This window comes from Caretta caretta, chromosome 2 (assembly GCF_965140235.1).
Source record: "Caretta caretta isolate rCarCar2 chromosome 2, rCarCar1.hap1, whole genome shotgun sequence".
Taxonomy (NCBI): Eukaryota; Metazoa; Chordata; order Testudines; family Cheloniidae; genus Caretta; species Caretta caretta.
The window spans coordinates 110,985,490-111,002,522 of NC_134207.1; the positions used below are offsets into that span (position 1 = coordinate 110,985,490).

At 39.3% G+C, this 17,033-nt stretch overlaps 1 protein-coding gene across 1 annotated transcript; it reads left to right on the top strand.

Moving 5' to 3' along the window:
* Positions 1 to 1,795: 1,795 nt before the first annotated feature.
* CD83 (CD83 molecule) lies at positions 1,796 to 15,930 on the top strand. Its single transcript, XM_048837170.2, has 5 exons — positions 1,796 to 2,070; positions 2,203 to 2,333; positions 11,242 to 11,473; positions 11,612 to 11,715; positions 13,933 to 15,930. The coding sequence occupies exons 1-5, from the start codon at positions 2,028 to 2,030 to the stop codon at positions 14,104 to 14,106; spliced, it is 684 nt and encodes a 227-aa protein (XP_048693127.1). The 5' UTR covers positions 1,796 to 2,027; the 3' UTR covers positions 14,107 to 15,930.
* The last annotated feature ends 1,103 nt before the right edge of the window (positions 15,931 to 17,033 follow it).

Consider the following 17,033-nt stretch of genomic DNA (forward strand, 5'->3'; position numbering starts at 1 on the left):
CCACCAGAATGCTTAAGATGAGGGGTAGGTTTGTGCTACAGAATCAATAATCATGTACATATAAGAGTGTTCAGGATCGGAAAGTACAGTCAGACTCAAAGTTTCCACAAGGGAAAATCCCTGCAAGGGAAATTTTAGAAGCAGAATGCTCTCCCACAGTCAAAGCAAATAAAATTTCACTTTCTTTTTCCATATCATGCTTGGTTGCTGTCATGGCCCCTGCAGACTGTCCGTATATTTTATTGTGAGGATGACAGACAACTGAGTTTATAAATATTTGCAGGGGGAAAAGAGCGAAGGATTTGTCTGAGGCTATAACTATCCTAGGGGAAAAAAATCATATTTTGAAATGTGTTAACTAACTTGATACTAAACACAAATTAACACCCTAGACTAGACAGGACCAAGTCATGTTTTAAAACATTTTAGCTAATGTGTTTTAAATGACAGTCTATATGAAGGGAAAAGTCTTGTTTAATGTCACGGTAGTTAAAATGTGTTAATTAAAATGTTTTAAAACTGAATGCTTTTTCCTCATGTAGACTTGAGCTAAGTGGAGAAATGTTTTCTCCAGCAGTAGCAACAAGGATACCTCTCATACCTGATTCCATCTCTTCTCCCTTTAGCAAGGATGTTATGATTGTTTACAGAAAAGGGTACAAATAAATTCCCAGATGAAAATTGACTTTGTTAAGAAAAAGGATTGGAACATATTCCCCTGTCAAACACTGTTAATAGAAATTATAATTTAAATTAAACATCACCTATTGCTTTTCATCCATGTATCTCCCAGTACAATACAAATGTGGTTAGGCATCATATCCCCATTACTCATTTAAAAATAAAAGCTCAGGTTAGGTAGAGTAAAGCTTGTAATATTTACCAGACGTCACACAGAAGCGATAATGCACAGAGATGAAAATATATGTATCATATCCAACTAAGTAAAAACATGGTAAAATAGCACTAGCAGGGCTAGCTTCCACAGGGGAAGCGGGCCTGGATTTCTAGAAGTGCTAAACATACAAAATTAGCTGCTTTTGAAAATCAGCGCATAAAACAATTGTGAAGGTTTTACGGTAAATCCCTTGAGTTCTGAGTGGACAAAAAGAACCTGAACCATTTTCAAAAATGTCAGCATCTTTTAAAGCATTATGATTCATAAATGCTTTCTGATGAACCTCAAACTTCCCCAAAAAGTCTGCCCTGAGAATGGGTTATACAATTTTAAGGAAATAACTTCGTCAGAAAGTTAGAACGGAGTGTCCGAATTGGGCTTCTGACAGAAACCATCTGAGCTTGTCTATGTGGGGAAATTTACAGGGAAAAATTTACTGGTATAATTATCTTGCTGTAGTTGTACTAGTGTAACTCCCCATGTGAATACCCATTTTCTGGAATAGGAGTGCCATATTCTGGCTTCTGTTGCTTTCAGCACAAGATAAACTAAACCAGAAAAAATGGAATATGAGTGTCCACATGGGGAATTTTAACAATACAACTACAGCTACATAATTATACCAGTCTCGTTATGCCCGTAAATTTCCCCATGTAGATATATCCTTAAAGCCTGAGCTATGGAGTCACCCTGGTGTTGTAATCTGAGGGTTTAACTATGGTTTCTGAAAAGGCAGTGAACACGGCTTGTCCTTGGCTGCACTTGCAGTTATACCATATTCAGCACTCACTGCTGACACCTACTGTCATCAGTGAGTAATTTTACTTTTCTGTTCAGTCCTGTTAAGGAGAGGGGCAGGAAAGGAGACGTCATCAGCAAAAACAGAAAGGGGAAGTGGGGGAGCCCTAGCAGGGTTAAGGGGAGGAGCCGTCACACTCCCACTCAGGGATTTTCCCTGCGTCTAGGGGACTTCAGACTCAAACTGTTTGGCTGGGACATACCCCTGCTGACCGTTCTCTAGAGCTGTTTGCCTAGGGCTGGAAACAGCAGCTGCTTCACCTCTGTTCACACAGCTCCTCCTGCAAAGAACAAATCACAACTCCTCTGCAATCCAAGACAGCAGCAAGCCATGCTTTCGGCATACTACACCCAGCTTGTTATCCTGAGCAATGGTAAACATGATGCTTTCATTTTTAATTTTACTTCTCATTGATTTCTGCAGGGTGTATTTTGGCAGTAATTCTTCTGAAGATTGGAATGCTTAGGCCTCTCTTTTTAAAGATGATTTGTACCTGTGCTTGCAGTATGGTGTTTCGTTCGTGGGACTTCTGTGGCCATTCCAGAGGTTGCAGTGATGTGTACAGAAGAAACCCTGCTGCCCTGTGAAGCTCCTCGGGACCCACACGTCACCTATGAGGCAGTGTCCTGGCATAAAGTAAGGAAATGTTACTGTGATTTATGAAGACTATGCATTTTGTTTTGCTTTCCCACCTGCTTCTAACTTTCCTCATAGGAAATGCTTGGTTGTTTTATGGAGAAGCATCTTTCTGTCAGAGCAGTGGAGGCATGAAGGTAGCATAGGCATTGCCTGCCATGACTTGTCACATGCCATAGGATATTTACACACTGCTGTATGCAGATGATTGAGCATGACTCTTTAGGTGTCCCTTGCCTGCTCACCAGCCTGCACTGTGTCAGAGTTCTGAGGATGCCCACACTGCTATTCTAGATATTCTGCTCTTCACAAGGCTGCATCTGTAATGTTGCTCCAGCCCTGGGCTAACCAATGTGCATTTGGTGCAGTTGCACAGACACCCCCATTTCAGGCCCCTCCCCCCCCCAACTACTAGAAAAAAACAACCCCCCAACTGACTGGTGCTGCAGCCCTCAGCACCTGCTCCAGTTCGCAACACCACTCGTTCACATTTGACCCAGTTGCTTCTTCCATGATGGAGGAGCGGCTGGGCCAAACCTGAGTGGTGCGGGGTGGATGATGGGAGTGAGCAGAGTTGGGTGGCCAGCACCTGGAGGAGCCACCCTAGCTTGGGATGGGAGCAGAGCAGTGGGTGGGTGTCACTGGTGAATGGCCAGGAAGAGGTCCCTACATACATAAAGATATATCTAAGTTAGTCAGAATTGTTCAGAATTTCTCTAGTTGTCCATCAATAAATCTAAAGTCTTTCTACCTTCAGGTTTTTTCCTGAGGGGTTGGGCTGAGTGGAAGTGAGTGCTTAGAAAGGAGGGCCTTCAACTTGATGGATTTGGAGAGTTTCAGTGATCCTTTTTTCCCCCCCATCCGCTTTTAAAGACTGAATAAGCAAATATTTTACTTATAAATATTTACTAATCAATTAATACCCCATGTTTCCACCTCTGCACTGGGAGCCTGTAAAATGGGGGAATTCCAACTGTGTGGGATGTTTCCCCAGGGTGGGAATCAAGGGAAACATCTCTACAGGGCTTGGTCTGGTTTAGGTCTGTGGACCTGAAGAAAATGGACAGAGGCAGGCTAAGGGTGGAAGAAAACAGGGGGACAAACTGGCTCCCAAATGTGCAAGTTAAAACAGCCTGAGGCTCTATTGTGCTGCTTCCCATACTGCGGGCAGAAACCCTCCTACATAGGGGTGAGGATCAGTTCTGATCAGTGGAGCACCAGGAAGCACAGCTCTTGCAGGAACTGTGCTTTCCAGAGCAGGAGCTGGTGGGGCCAGACAGCAGAACAGAACTGAGAACCATCATTGTGAGAGAAGAATTCTGAGGAAACACTGCAGGACTGATTCGCTGTACCTCTCTGGTGGCACAAAGAAAGAGGATCTGGCCCTTGATGAAGGCCACTGCATGCTCTCTCCTTTGGTTAACTGAGTGTTGCTCTCACCATCCACACCACTTTAAGGAGAACAAACAAATGACAGAGTGCAGCTAGGCAACCACATGTAGAATTAATCAGTTATTTAAAAAACAGCTACCGAAGGATTAATCAATGAACACCACATATGGCCCCCAAAGGGCTAATTAAAAAGTAATTCCAACAAACGGTATGAAATTTCAGACTGTAGAGTTCAAACAGCTGTTAGGCTAAATCTTTTGTACGAGGTCACTTTGAACTGTGCCGTAAATGCGAGCAATTAATCTTTGGCTTCTGCTGCTTTTTAAAAAATGATGGATGATGATGTGCCTCTGCAGTTTGTGTGGAATTAATGCTTAGATAACACACCTCGCAGGACATCATTGCCTTTTCTTAACAATTATTGGAGCACTTTTAGATTTTTTTTTTTTTTAAGATCTGCTTTAAAGAAGAGATTTTAGAATACCAGGGTTTTCAAGTTTTATCTTAAAAAACCCTTAATAATAATAATAATAATATTCTAGTGCAAAAACCAAATAAATATAATATGGGAGTACTAAGTACTACAACTATGTCCAATGTGCTAAAGTCTCAATCCTGCACGTGAGTACACATGCGCTTAACGTGGCATGCATGAATAGGCCGTTGAAGTCAATCAAGCTACTTGTGTGTAAAGTTAGACGTGTGTAAGGGTTCATAGGCTCAGGGCCTAAGTCAGTTAGCTCAAGTGCAAGGGTTTTTATTCAAAAATACTTACAGTAGTGGGGCCTAGTGGATCAGGCACTAGGCAGAGTGCCACACGCTCCTTGATGTTATTCCTGGCTTTGTCACAGATTTGCTGGGTAAGTTTCTGAAACTACACTTTTCATAACTGGGACCTGCATAAGGGTGATCTGATCTTCCTGGGATGCTGAGCACCCACAAGTACAGACAAGTCCTCTGGAGGGGTGGTGCTCAGCATCCATACAATCAGGATACTTCTATTTAAGCGGCTAAAACTTTAGGGAGCGAACTAGTGAAATTGTGGCTTTGATCACTCCATGTCTCATCTATAAAATAGAAGTGTGGATAATAAAACTTTATTCACCTACCTCTTAGGGCTCTTGTTTGTATAGAAATTTGAACATGTGAAGCATTTTGTAAGGGCTAAGAGCCATTCTTTTACTTTCAATTAATTTTAAACAGGATAAGAAGATATACACATTAAATTCTAGTCGATATCTGGCGGTTTTATTTGTGCTTTAGCTAGGAAAAACCTGATCTAAAAGTAAGTTTTGTTAAAAGGGGAAAAGCTTTTATTTAGCTGGGGGAAAAAAACTCTTAACGCTCTAGCTCTTTCTTGTATAATGTAAAAATGAGGCAAAATGCTTTGGATAAGTATCCAAAATACATATCTGATAACATATTTAAGTTAGTTTTTGTCTGATGCCTTTACATAAAGCACAGAGGGTCAGTTTCTATCCGCATATATATCCAATTAGAGCTGAGCAAAAAATTTCCATCAAAATCTTGGAAAAATGCCTTTTTGACTGCAAGAAATTTTGGGGTTTTTTTTGCTTGAAAAACATTTTTTTTCCCCTGAAAAAATTCTAAATGAAAAATTTCAGTTTTTTTTCTTAAGAATTTAATTGCAGTAGGAAAAAGACCAAAACACACTTTCACTTTATTTTTAAAATTTTTTTACACTGCGTAAAGGAGAAAATGGATTTTTTCCTCCCGATAAAAAAAGCTTTCAAAACGTCAAATTTTTTAAAAAGGAATTTAGTGGCAAATTTCAAATTAAATACAATTTTTTAATTTTGAGGGGGGTTAAGTTTCACAAAATATACTTAACTTTTTTAGATGAGTTCATGACTCAGTTTTGCCATCTGGGCACAACACTGGGTTGTTGCTGGGGCTGAGGAGAAGGGTACACTCTAGGGTAAGCAGCGGAGCATGTGTGCAAAGAGTACCTTACCTTCTCCAAATCTGGGCAATGTGTGATGGGTGGGGCAGAACAATGGCTCCTCCTCATCCCAGCACCCTTTGTGTGCTGCATGTCCTCGGGACACAGGGATGGAGAAGTCTCTGTGTTTCAGAAGGGTGTGAGGATGAATCCGCTCCTTTCATCTTTCCTCCCTGTATATACTGTGCACCATTGTAAGGCCCAGAGCACACTGAGTTTGCCTGGGTGTAACTGAGAGCAGAATGCACCGTCACATGGAACTTTTCTCTTGAAGTGAATTTACTGCCGTGCTAGGGAAGGGTAATAAATTCAGAGCCCTAAATAATAGTTCTCTTCACTAAGAGCTAGATTCTGCCAGGGGTAGAGTTCTCCAGTGGGTTTTTAAGAACTTTGCTGGATTGGGACCAGACTACACATGGGCCAGAATCTGTGACCAATACTCACACTGAGTAATACTTTGAAATCAGTGGGACTACTCACCATCAATAAGCTGGGGGGGGGGGGAGGGGGCGGGGAGGGAGAGGGGAGAAGGGGCAGACTCTGGCTCAAAATTAGGTAAAGCATAATAGCAGAAGAACAATCTTATTTTATATGCTGCCCCTCCACTAATAAGCCTAAGCACTGAATGGGAAAAAACATTTCTTCCTCATTCTGTCCTTGATCTTTGCGGCGAAAGTTCATAAGAAACCCATTAGTGCCAAGTGACCATGAAGGTGTTTTCGTGACACCAACATTTATCCACTAGGTAGTCTCAGTTCAGTTCCAGCTCATTCTGTATTAGCCACTGGACACTACACACTTGACATTTGAAAATAAATTCCTTCTTGTAATTATTTTTATATTAAGATCAACAATTTATTTAACAGCGAAAAAATTCAAGTTTATTATTCATAGTGAATTTTTAAATGAAACCATTTCCCCAAATGATCCTACACTCAGAAAAACAATAAGTTAATAGTAACACACCCACCTTGATTATGACATCAGCCTTGGAGCAATACCATTTTGCATGTAATAAAAAGCTGTTTTTATGATGAAGGGAAATGATATTGTCAATTTAATGTACCATTTTGCTTAAGGAGAGTACTATGAAAGAAAGCCATTTGATGAGACTGGAGTGTGTATGTTAACTGAATAGCCATTTTCTTTCAAACATATCTAATAAAATTAAGTTTAGTTGATTATTTTTCCCCAAAGCGCAGGGAGTTGTGTGTAGGACCTCTGCACTGGGTGAATTTCACTCTTGGTTAACGTCAGCTAAATTAGATGACGTTATAGTTTGTATTCTAAAGAACAGCTAAAAAAAACATTTTCTATCTGTGATCTAGAGAACAATTCTTGTCCCATACTGCACCTTGTTTGGTTTGCTGAAAGAAAGTCTATTACAGAATGTTTGCTGAAAGTGAATTTAAAATTTAGAATCGCAATTATTCTCCCCTGATTCCAAGAATTACATTCATCCAGTCAGAGACCAGAAGCACATTATGTAACCTATATGTTCAATCAATTTTTGGATATCAAATATTCACAAACAACACCTTGTAAACAAGCTACAGATAAAGAGCCATTTGTACAAATTATTCATCAAAATTTAAATAGTGAATACATTTGAGAATATGGCAATCTGTATGGATAATTCAGAGACAGAAAAAATACAACATTTATTTGGTAAATTATTCATTACAAATTACTTACCCAGCTCTAGTAACTACAAATTACTGTAAGGAACTAATTTTTTGGAGCAAAGTACTCTTTACATTGTGGTTTCTCGCCATTTTTCTCGCCTATCTCCAGAGAAGACAAAAGGCCTCAAATTTTGCTGTCAGTTAAACTGGTGTAACTCCTGAATAATTCCATCAAAATAATGGAATTAGTAAGGATTTACACTAGTATAAGAGTAAAAATTTGCCCTAGAGAATTATTTTAAAGAGGTAAGAAGTCTTGCAGCTCTTAAGCCCTGTCTACATTGGCTCCCCAGTCATGTTTATGAACAGTGTTTAAGTACAGTTCTAACTGAACAGTGCTTAAGCATGGTATGAATGGTGCCAAGGTACATGAAAAACCATTAAAAAAAACGGATCTAGTCTAGAACATCTAAAGATGTGTTTAAGAGAGTTCAAACATAGCAGTAGGGAGAGCCTAAGAAACCCAGTACAGAAAGGGGCCCCAAATCCAATGTTTCGGAGAACCAAAGATTTAAAATGATTTGCAGAAACAAAACTATAGTCAATCAAATTTGATATATGCCCTGGAGAAAAGACAACCTTTCCTTTTCATGAGCCATTGATTTGTATTCATGTGCTGATTCAAGTTGTAATTGGGTTGACTCAGTTTTTGTCTTCCATCCTATTTCCCCGCTTGTAAAAAAGGCACTAAATTATATTTTGTTAGGACTGGAATTTGGAAAAAATGCACACAGCTTCATGGGTGAATCCCCATGTGTTGATTGCCTCTTACCCCAGCATTTAAAGTAGCGTGCTTTTCCTCATTGCCATGAAGGTGATGAGCAACAACAAAGAGCAAGCTGTCTGGGTGGTTCTGAAAAGTTGGAAGCCTGTCAGAAATGCTGTCCCCAGGCCAAATAAATAGGACAATAAAAATAAACTCAATTCTTTCGTTGTTTAATTTATTTCAAGCAGAGAGGCAGAAGAACACTGCCTGCAGGTCCCTGTTTCCCAGCAAAATTCTTGCTTCAGTAATTCTCAGCAGCCAGCATGCTAATGAATCAATTTTTATGTAAATAAGTTCAACATTATATATTTCTGTGGGTTCCAGAATTATTCATAATGTGCCTTTTGGTTTTGAAACCTTGTAAAGGAATTACAAGAAAAAGGGGTATAGGTAAAGCCCAACTCTCTTTCATGATCCTAAGTGCTTATCAAGAACATTCAACGCTATGTAGCTCTATCAACAGTGGTAGCTCTACAACATGGGGTTGAACTGAAACACAAATCTAGGCAAAAAACATTTTGAGTCTGATTAAAGAAGAAAGAACAGGATGGTTTGTATGTGTGTGGATTGCAGCCACTTACAGTGTCCTGAATCAACATCCGCTGATTGTGTGTCGAATTAATTAGACATACCCCATGTCATCCACCTTATGTTGTGCAGTTGTGGCATCACCTGGAGAAAATTTGGCATGGATTAGTATTGGATTATCATGGGAACCTGATGTGTTAAATGTTCTGTCTAGCAAAAGTTTGCTAAGTATCATGGGAGGAGGCAAAATGATGAAGTAGCATTTTGGTGACTTTAATTAGGTTTGGGAAAAATAAGTTAGTAGTAACGTAGACATGTGTTTAAGAGACAACATGACTGCTGCCTCGCCTCTGAATATTTTGTTGACTTTATTTTTTAATGACTGTGGGCTATGCAGAGAGACTATTCAAATCCTTAAATTCCTTCAGATCTTTTTCTGCTAATTTTACAATTAAAGAAGATTTTAATATACACACACACACACACACACACGGATATATATAAAAATAAAGACTGCAAAGAGAAATTATTTACTTAAAGCATCTGAGGAAAAATAGAATCACTGATGAATGTGATGTCTTTTTACGCAAAGGCTCTAAAACTACCACCAGATGTCCCTGTAGCCTAAAACATGTAGCAGGGCTGTTATGCTGTACCCTCAAGTGTGAGTGACACTGAGAACTGTATTTTCCTGTGTTGAAAAGGAGACCACATGGAAATAAAGGAAGTACAAAAATAATAATTGTAAAGTAGAGATGGGCCAAGATCGGAACCATTTATGTGAATATTCCTTTCTCCCAATATTTAGAGATTTGGATAAAACAGGATCTGGATCCAAATAATGATCAGAGTTTCCATAAATGAGGGAGGAACTGTAGGTGGTGAAGCTACCTGTTTTTAAAAAAAAAAGTATATTCTGTATGTACAGACCATACAGAGGGTATATTTACACTTCACACTAAACCTGGGTCTGTGAGACCAGGTTTGTAGACTCAGTGTTTCCAAACCTGCGCTTGACCATCCACATGGCATTATAAATCTGAGCTTACAGTTGGTGGACCAGGTTTCACAGCTGTGCTAACGCAACCATACTGCATTATGCAGACCTTCTGACACGGGTTTGCGGCTTGACCTGCATCCACACTGCAAAATAGCAAGGCTTGGATGCAAGTCTCAGCAGGACATGGGCACTGACCCACCCCCCTACGACATGAGTCCTAGAACTCTGCTGAATGTTTGCTGATCCAAGTCAGACTGATTTGTGTGTAGACGGAAGGGAGGTTTGGGCTCAAATCTAAGTCAGGGCCTGGGTTTAGTTTGTGCAGTGTAGACATACTCGGGGTGCTTTGGTGAATGTAAACTGAAATCATCTTACTCGTCTGTCTCTCTCTAGTGATAATTCTACTATTTTGGAGTTCTATAGTCATGCCTTACACCAGACCATCTCAAAGAACTTTAGAGCTAAAAGTGAATCCTACCTCACAACACCCCGTGAAGTAGGGAAACATGATTATCTCCATTTTACAGATGGAAGAAATGAGACATCAAATGGCAAAGTCATTTGCCTAAGGTCATACAGGAAGTTAGTGTCAGGCCAAGACTAGAACTCGTGGACCTTGTTTAGTTCTCATTTGCACCAGCTTTTGGTTAGCATAATTCCATTGACTTTAGTGGTGGTTCTCCTAATTTACAACAGCATAAGAAAAGAATAAAGCATCCTATCTCCTGATTCCCAGTCCTCTGCCTTAACAACAAGACCATCCAATCTTTCCACTCACTGTTTGCTGTCAGGGAAATCAGAAATTGTACAAGAGGATGTACAAGAATCTACATAATTATCTGAAACTTATATGTAAAATGTTAAAAGGAGTGTTCTAATTGGGTAGCCGAGATACTATGAGAGCAGGACCTGTATTTTAGGGCAAAGGGATTGACAGCCAGAGCGGCTTTCTGTATTGCATTATAGGCAATTTTGCATTTCATTAGAGAGCTAGGACCAAATGCACACTTGATGGAAGCATGTCAATTCCATTCATTTCACTGAAGTTGATCCAGTCCCACCAGATCTGTATCTATTCCTGTATTAGAAGTATAGATCCCGATTTCCATATACACCACTCTGGCAGTAATAAAAGGTCTTAAAATGCTTAAGTCCATGTGACAAGGTCAAGGCGCTGCAACCTGTAAAAGGTTAACAGGCCCTCCTTGTTTGGGTGGAGTGTAACAGGAAGGGGAAGTTGAGTCAAAGGTGAATTAAGAATATATATCCAGATTAGATAGATTAAGAAACCATGTTGAATAGTTGCATGTTTGTGTGTATGCACGCACACACATTCTTAACCACTGGAAATGTAGATAAAACTCATGATGGGCAGGATCACTTCAATTGCAGGCAGAAAATATTATACCATCATCCTGGAATTTTTCCCCTTCAAATATATTGTGCATTTTCTTTTTTAAACAAAGCTTGTGTTTGTATAAAATATCATTCCCCTAAAACTGAGGAAAACTGAGGAAAGCCAGCAGATTATGCTCACTGTAGCTTTATCAATAAAATATGTTGGTGTTTTCCAGATTGTTGGAAATGGCGAAGAACTGGAAGAGATGGTACGGAAGACCCTTGAGAATGGTGTGGAATATTACTATCCAAAAGAACTTAATGGATCCTTGCAGCTCTCTAGTGACACCTCATATTCCTTGAGAATCACAAACACTACTAGCCACAACAGTGGGACATACGGGTGCAACTTGTGGGCACCAGCTGGAAAACACAACCAAAGTGGCACCATCATATTAAAAGTAACAGGTATAGTAGGGTATTTGACTTCTTCATGCTTGATATGGCAATTTAGTGATTAAAGACCATTTCAAGATATGTTTTACTTCAAAGGTGAACAGAGGTACCAATACATCTTTAAAACATCTCATTTATTTTATATTTCAGGTTGTACTGAACGATTAGATGAAAAATTTGAAAAATACAGAGCGGAACTTTTATTGCTGTCCTGCCTTGGGATTTTTTACTTGCTGCTCATCTTTTTTACCTGTGTAAGTAATGTTTTCTACATGTTTGCTTTTGCCTTTTCAAAATATTTCATTTACCAATAGAAGCTGGTTTCCATATCTAGTTTATGGCCAAATTCTGAATTCTTTGTATGCCCAAAACTTCTGTCAAAGTCACGGAGAGATTTGGGTGCACAAAGAATGCAGGATTGAGTCCTCAATAGATAAAGTATTTATTCACTCCATACACCAGTTTGACTCACTACATACTGTCCTTCCGGAGCACCAATGTGCTCATTTCTGCTCCCAGTTACGCCAAGTATAGATTCAGAGTAAGGCCATTAACTTCAGTGGATGCTCTCAGCAAACACAATGTGGCAACTGGAAATACAATTTGTCCAAGAATGAGGTACAGACCTACAGGATATCTGCTCCATTTATTATGTTCCCCAGTCTGATGGACTGCATATTGTCCAACCTGCACACTGCGATCCTGATACGTCCCTCACTGAAATCCTGAGATTTTTGCCTGTTTCCTTATCTGTAAAATAGGGATGATTACTTCAGAGGGATGCTGTGAATCTTAGTATTTGCCATTATATGTCTGTAAAGCATTTTGAGATCACTGGATGTGGAGCAGTATAGAAGTAGAAAGTAATATTATACACCAAAGGTAATGAAATCAGTAGTTTGCAATTGACCATGAATTACAGCTCATTGAAAGCAAAATACAAAAGCCACTTCTTTGACCTGGCTGCACACAGCACCACCACTTGTAATGCCACCCCGGACAAAAAACAAACAAACCAACCAACCCACCCCAAACCAAAAACAAACAAACCAACCAACCTGAAAAAATGAGAATACCATGCAATGTAAACTTTGGTCCTTACTATCAGGAGGGAAGAGCGAGAGTGAAATATATTTTTCTCCGCACACTTAACTTTGAGATGGTTATGGGGATCTGGAGAGAGTAGGCATGTTAGAAGCTAGCTAGACAGGAATGGGATGAAACATTTATGATACTAGTGAAACCATTCCCTATGGCAGAAAAACCAGGAAGTCTATAGTTCATCACCTTGAGGAGGCAAGTCCCACAAGTTTTAAGTGCTAATTAGATTTTTCAGTAATGGTTCTGTTCTCCCTCACCCCTTTGGGAATCTTACATGAGAGTTTTGGTGCATTTTACTAAAAACCCCAAACCCTTCACCATTCACTTTTAAAGTTTTCTTGGCTAAATTTTATTGGTATTATTGTCATGTTCAGTGACACAAATCATAAATGCTATCTGATTGGAGAATTAGCTGCAGCTAAAAGTAGCTTTTCATATATCTTCAGGGAGCAATTAAACTCATGTCTGCCTGTTTTTTAGATTGACAATTTCTGCCAGTAATTTGTGCCATTCAGAATAAAGTTTGACAAGCTAAATCTTGTAGAAATTTGCTAAGAAGAAAGTATGAAAGCAAGTATATCACTCATTAAAAAAAGATGCCCCCATTTTGTTCAATGTCTCTAATGTGGCTCGTGCTGGTTGTACATATTACAACTGTAAATTTTATTTGCAGTTGAAGTTTTGTGATTTAAAAAAAAAAAATGAACCTTATGCTGGAGGTGACCATCCTGATGAAAAATTACATGCGACACTCTACTAGCATGGGAGCCCAATCTCAGGGAGACTAAATCAGCTTTCATCAATGTTTAATATTGCCTTAATCTTAGCAAAGAACTTTGCTATTCAATATGTCTGTTAAATTCTTATAAGCCTCATTATTCCTGAGCGCTTAACAGCCATTGAACTCAATGGCAGTTTTGAGTGTGGATCGATGGGAGGATTGGGACTTTAATAAGATTTATACTTCACAATTTGATGAAGATATTTCAGACTTTAACTGGCATACAAGTCAGGTGAAAACAGGTTTGTGATCCAACACTAGATTGTCACTTTTCAAAAAGATTACCAAACGGAGGCCCATTTTCACCAAAGCCTGTAAATTTAAAATAAGGTTCTCTGTTTCCCTGTGGTATCTAGGTCTTCTTATTATGTGATACTTCAGATAAGTGGGTAAGCAAGACAGTTGAACATTTTCCTTTTATTGGTGAGCCACAGTTTGGTGAGAAATGAATAGAGAAGGTGTTCTAATTAATTGTGGTTAGCACTGAGCAAACTCTTAACAGTAATTTTAATGTATAATCCTTACTTTAAAAATGTATTTAAAAAAGAACAAATTAACATCAAGTGATCCTTTTCTTTGCTTTTTTTAGACATGCCTAAAAAAAGAGAACATGCTTCCAGGTTACCATAAACACAGAAGAGAACAGAAACACACACTTATCCTTGTCAGTGCACAAGAAAAGAAGATTATCCAGTGTTTAGGAAGCAACAGCACTTGCAAAAATGGACCTAATTTGAGTTCTGGCCAAGTTGATGTAGTTTAAGAAAGCATGGGCTCATTAATAAACACGTCATGAAGATGGATGGTTGGGCAGCATAGAGAGGAAATAAAAGCTAACATACTGCCTCTTTAGGGTAGCCTGATAGCTTGGGTAATCTGTCAAATACCTGCTTGTGCTGGACAAGTCTTCAAAGAGCATTTTCATACGGTACACTAGCTGGTGAATTTAAGGTGACTAACAAATACTCAGTGCCGCCTTACAGCTTTGTTACAAGGCTACTATAATGTTGGCGTGTGCTCCATTTCAATTCATTATAGCCTCTCTCAGAACAAGATGGGTATTTCTACCATCTGAAAACTACGTTACAGAGAGGATTGGACAGTGTTAATTTAGGGGATTAAGTTATCGACTGAACTAATATCTCGGCTCTTTTAACAGTCATGCACTACTGCTGCTGCAGTACAATTTTTCAGAAAGCTAAGCATATAGGCCTCACTCTCCTCTGGACGGTGAGCTCTTGTTTTTGACGGCATTTGCTACCATGACTGTGAAGTATGGCTACATAAGCATCCTGGAGTTTCACCAAAATCGAGCAGATATTTTTATTTTTGGGGAGTTAATCGCAGAGTGATTGATGGACAGAGATGTAAGAGAGATAGACAACATCCTGGAAATCTTTCCCTAGTATGCAGACCCTTCCATTAGTGCAAGGAGTGCAGATAAATAAGAGGCCTGTCAGTGATTTCCCAAGAGCACCTTTACTTGAGAGAACATTTATATGTATTACACATACATACACACACACTCTGCTACAAATTTATTATGCTTTTTAAACACACCACATCAGTGAAGAAGCACATGCTATTCAGAAGACTTATAAACAGATGGATTTTTCTATGGTTTTATAAAACACATGAGACTGAATTTATCTCTGGTTTAAATCAGTGAAATTACACTAGGGCAAATAGGGCCTGTGGCTTGTAAAATCAGTCATCTGTGGGGGGTTTTAACCTGCCCTTGGAATATACTGAGAAAGCCAAGGGATATGAGAGGAGAGCACCTACTTTTGGCTGCTCATGGTGTATACGGAGTATATAAAATGAGGATTGAGGAAAGCTAAGTTCAGGTATCTCTAGGGAAAGGAGACCCGTCACCTTGAACCAAAGAGAGCAAGGGAGGTTCCAGACCTCAGATGATGGAATCTGAGAGAACAGAACTTCCCTCACTAGCTTGCCTGCATGCACGTTCAAGTAAGAATACAATTTAGAGGAATTCTAGAAGTTTGTGCTTGAGGTTTGAATCTGTGAAATGAGGAGCATAACAGGATAGATTCACAATCACTTAACAATACCATTAAAATAATTGTATAAAAATTGGATTCAATAATTATAAAAGCTAATTGATGTAGTATAATTTTTAAAAGGGATTGCAATTCTAAATTGTGTAAAGAAGACTATCCTTTGACTGTATTGAAGGTTTAATGGGAGGAAAGCACAACTGTGTCACTCAACAACGCCCCTTTTGCCAATTAAAGTTCTGCACCAATTGAGTGTCAAGGGAATTCTGTTCAGTTGTTGGCCAGAAGGACGGTGAGGGTGCAGGACTGAATGTGTTATTTATTTGGTACATGCTAGATTACCACCACACATTTGAATTTATATGTAAAATTAATTACATAAAAGCATGTACTGTAAGTGAAATTAAATTCAGAGGTAACCTACCTACCTGTATTCCTGTGTGCCATGTATTGTAAATAAATTGCTCCATAGCAACTGTGGTTTATTTTACATCTGATACAGTTAACACATTAAGATGCCTGACTCTGTGTGTGTGTGTTTAAGTAAGTAAAACTGATTATTTCGTGTATTTCCAAGTGGTTAAAATTATTCATTTACTCCTCAAAGTTCAATTTTAGGTAAATTAAACCTGTTCCGTCGCTAATAGAGAAATGTATCCCCCCTAATTTTACTCCATCAGTGCCCACTTTTAAACGCAGGGCGCCAGTAAAAGTGATATGAACATTTAGTAGGTGATAGAGTGGATTGGACATTAATACATACAGATAAAAGAAACTATTTAAAATTTCATTCTTTTGCCATTCTAATTAGGTTTAGTTGCATGCAAACCACGATATTGAATAACACAAGCCTCTTTACTGACCCTCCTAATGGCCCCAGGTTCCATACATGTTGAACAAGAAAGGTGACAAGAAGAGACCCAATGAGATAGACTTTGGGGTGGACCAGCAATTGCCCCGCTGGACCTCTGAGAAAGAAAAGAAGAGCTATTCCATCTCTCCCTGAGATATCAACAAAACTCCACATATCAAAGGCACATGGTAGATCTAAAAGAATCAGTATGGACAACTGATCATCATCCCTCCTCAAGAATCAATAATAAACCAATCCAGTAGATCATGCTCTTCTTCTTGAAATCTTGTCCACCTTTGGCTTCTGTGACTCTGTCCCCTCTTGGTTCTCCTCCTACCTCTCTAATTGTTCCTTCAGCATGTCTTTTGGAGGATCCTCCTCATTCACCTTCCAACTTTCTGTAGGAGTTCAACAAGGCTCTATACGCTTGGTCTCCTTTTTTCCCCTCTACACTTTATTTCTGGGTAATCTCATCCACAAACAAGTTCAGCAGTAATTTAAACACCAATAATACCATCATCTCAATGCTGATGGCTCACAGATTTACCTCTCTGCCTCTAAAATCTCAGGTTGTCTCTCTGACATCTCCTCATGGATGTCTAGCCATCAGCTCAAGCTAAACATGGCTAAAACAGAGCTCCTAATCTTTCCCCCACCAAGTCCTCTCCGCTACTTCCTTTCTTGAGCACTGTCAACAACGCTGCCATCCTGCCTCCCGCTCAGCTTGTAACCTGGACATCATCTTCCACTCAGACCTCTCTCTAGATCCTCACATCCAGGCTATATCTAATCATGCTGAATCTTTGTACATATGACCGC

Excerpts from the sequence above, each read along its gene's own strand:
- CD83 (XM_048837170.2), top strand. The coding sequence starts at position 2,028 with ATGCTTTCGGCATACTACACCCAGCTTGTTATCCTGAGCAATG. Across the intron at positions 2,071-2,202 it reads GCTTGTTATCCTGAGCAATG|TATGGTGTTTCGTTCGTGGG; the intron begins GTAAACATGATG and ends CTGTGCTTGCAG. Across the intron at positions 11,716-13,932 it reads TGCTCATCTTTTTTACCTGT|ACATGCCTAAAAAAAGAGAA; the intron begins GTAAGTAATGTT and ends TGCTTTTTTTAG.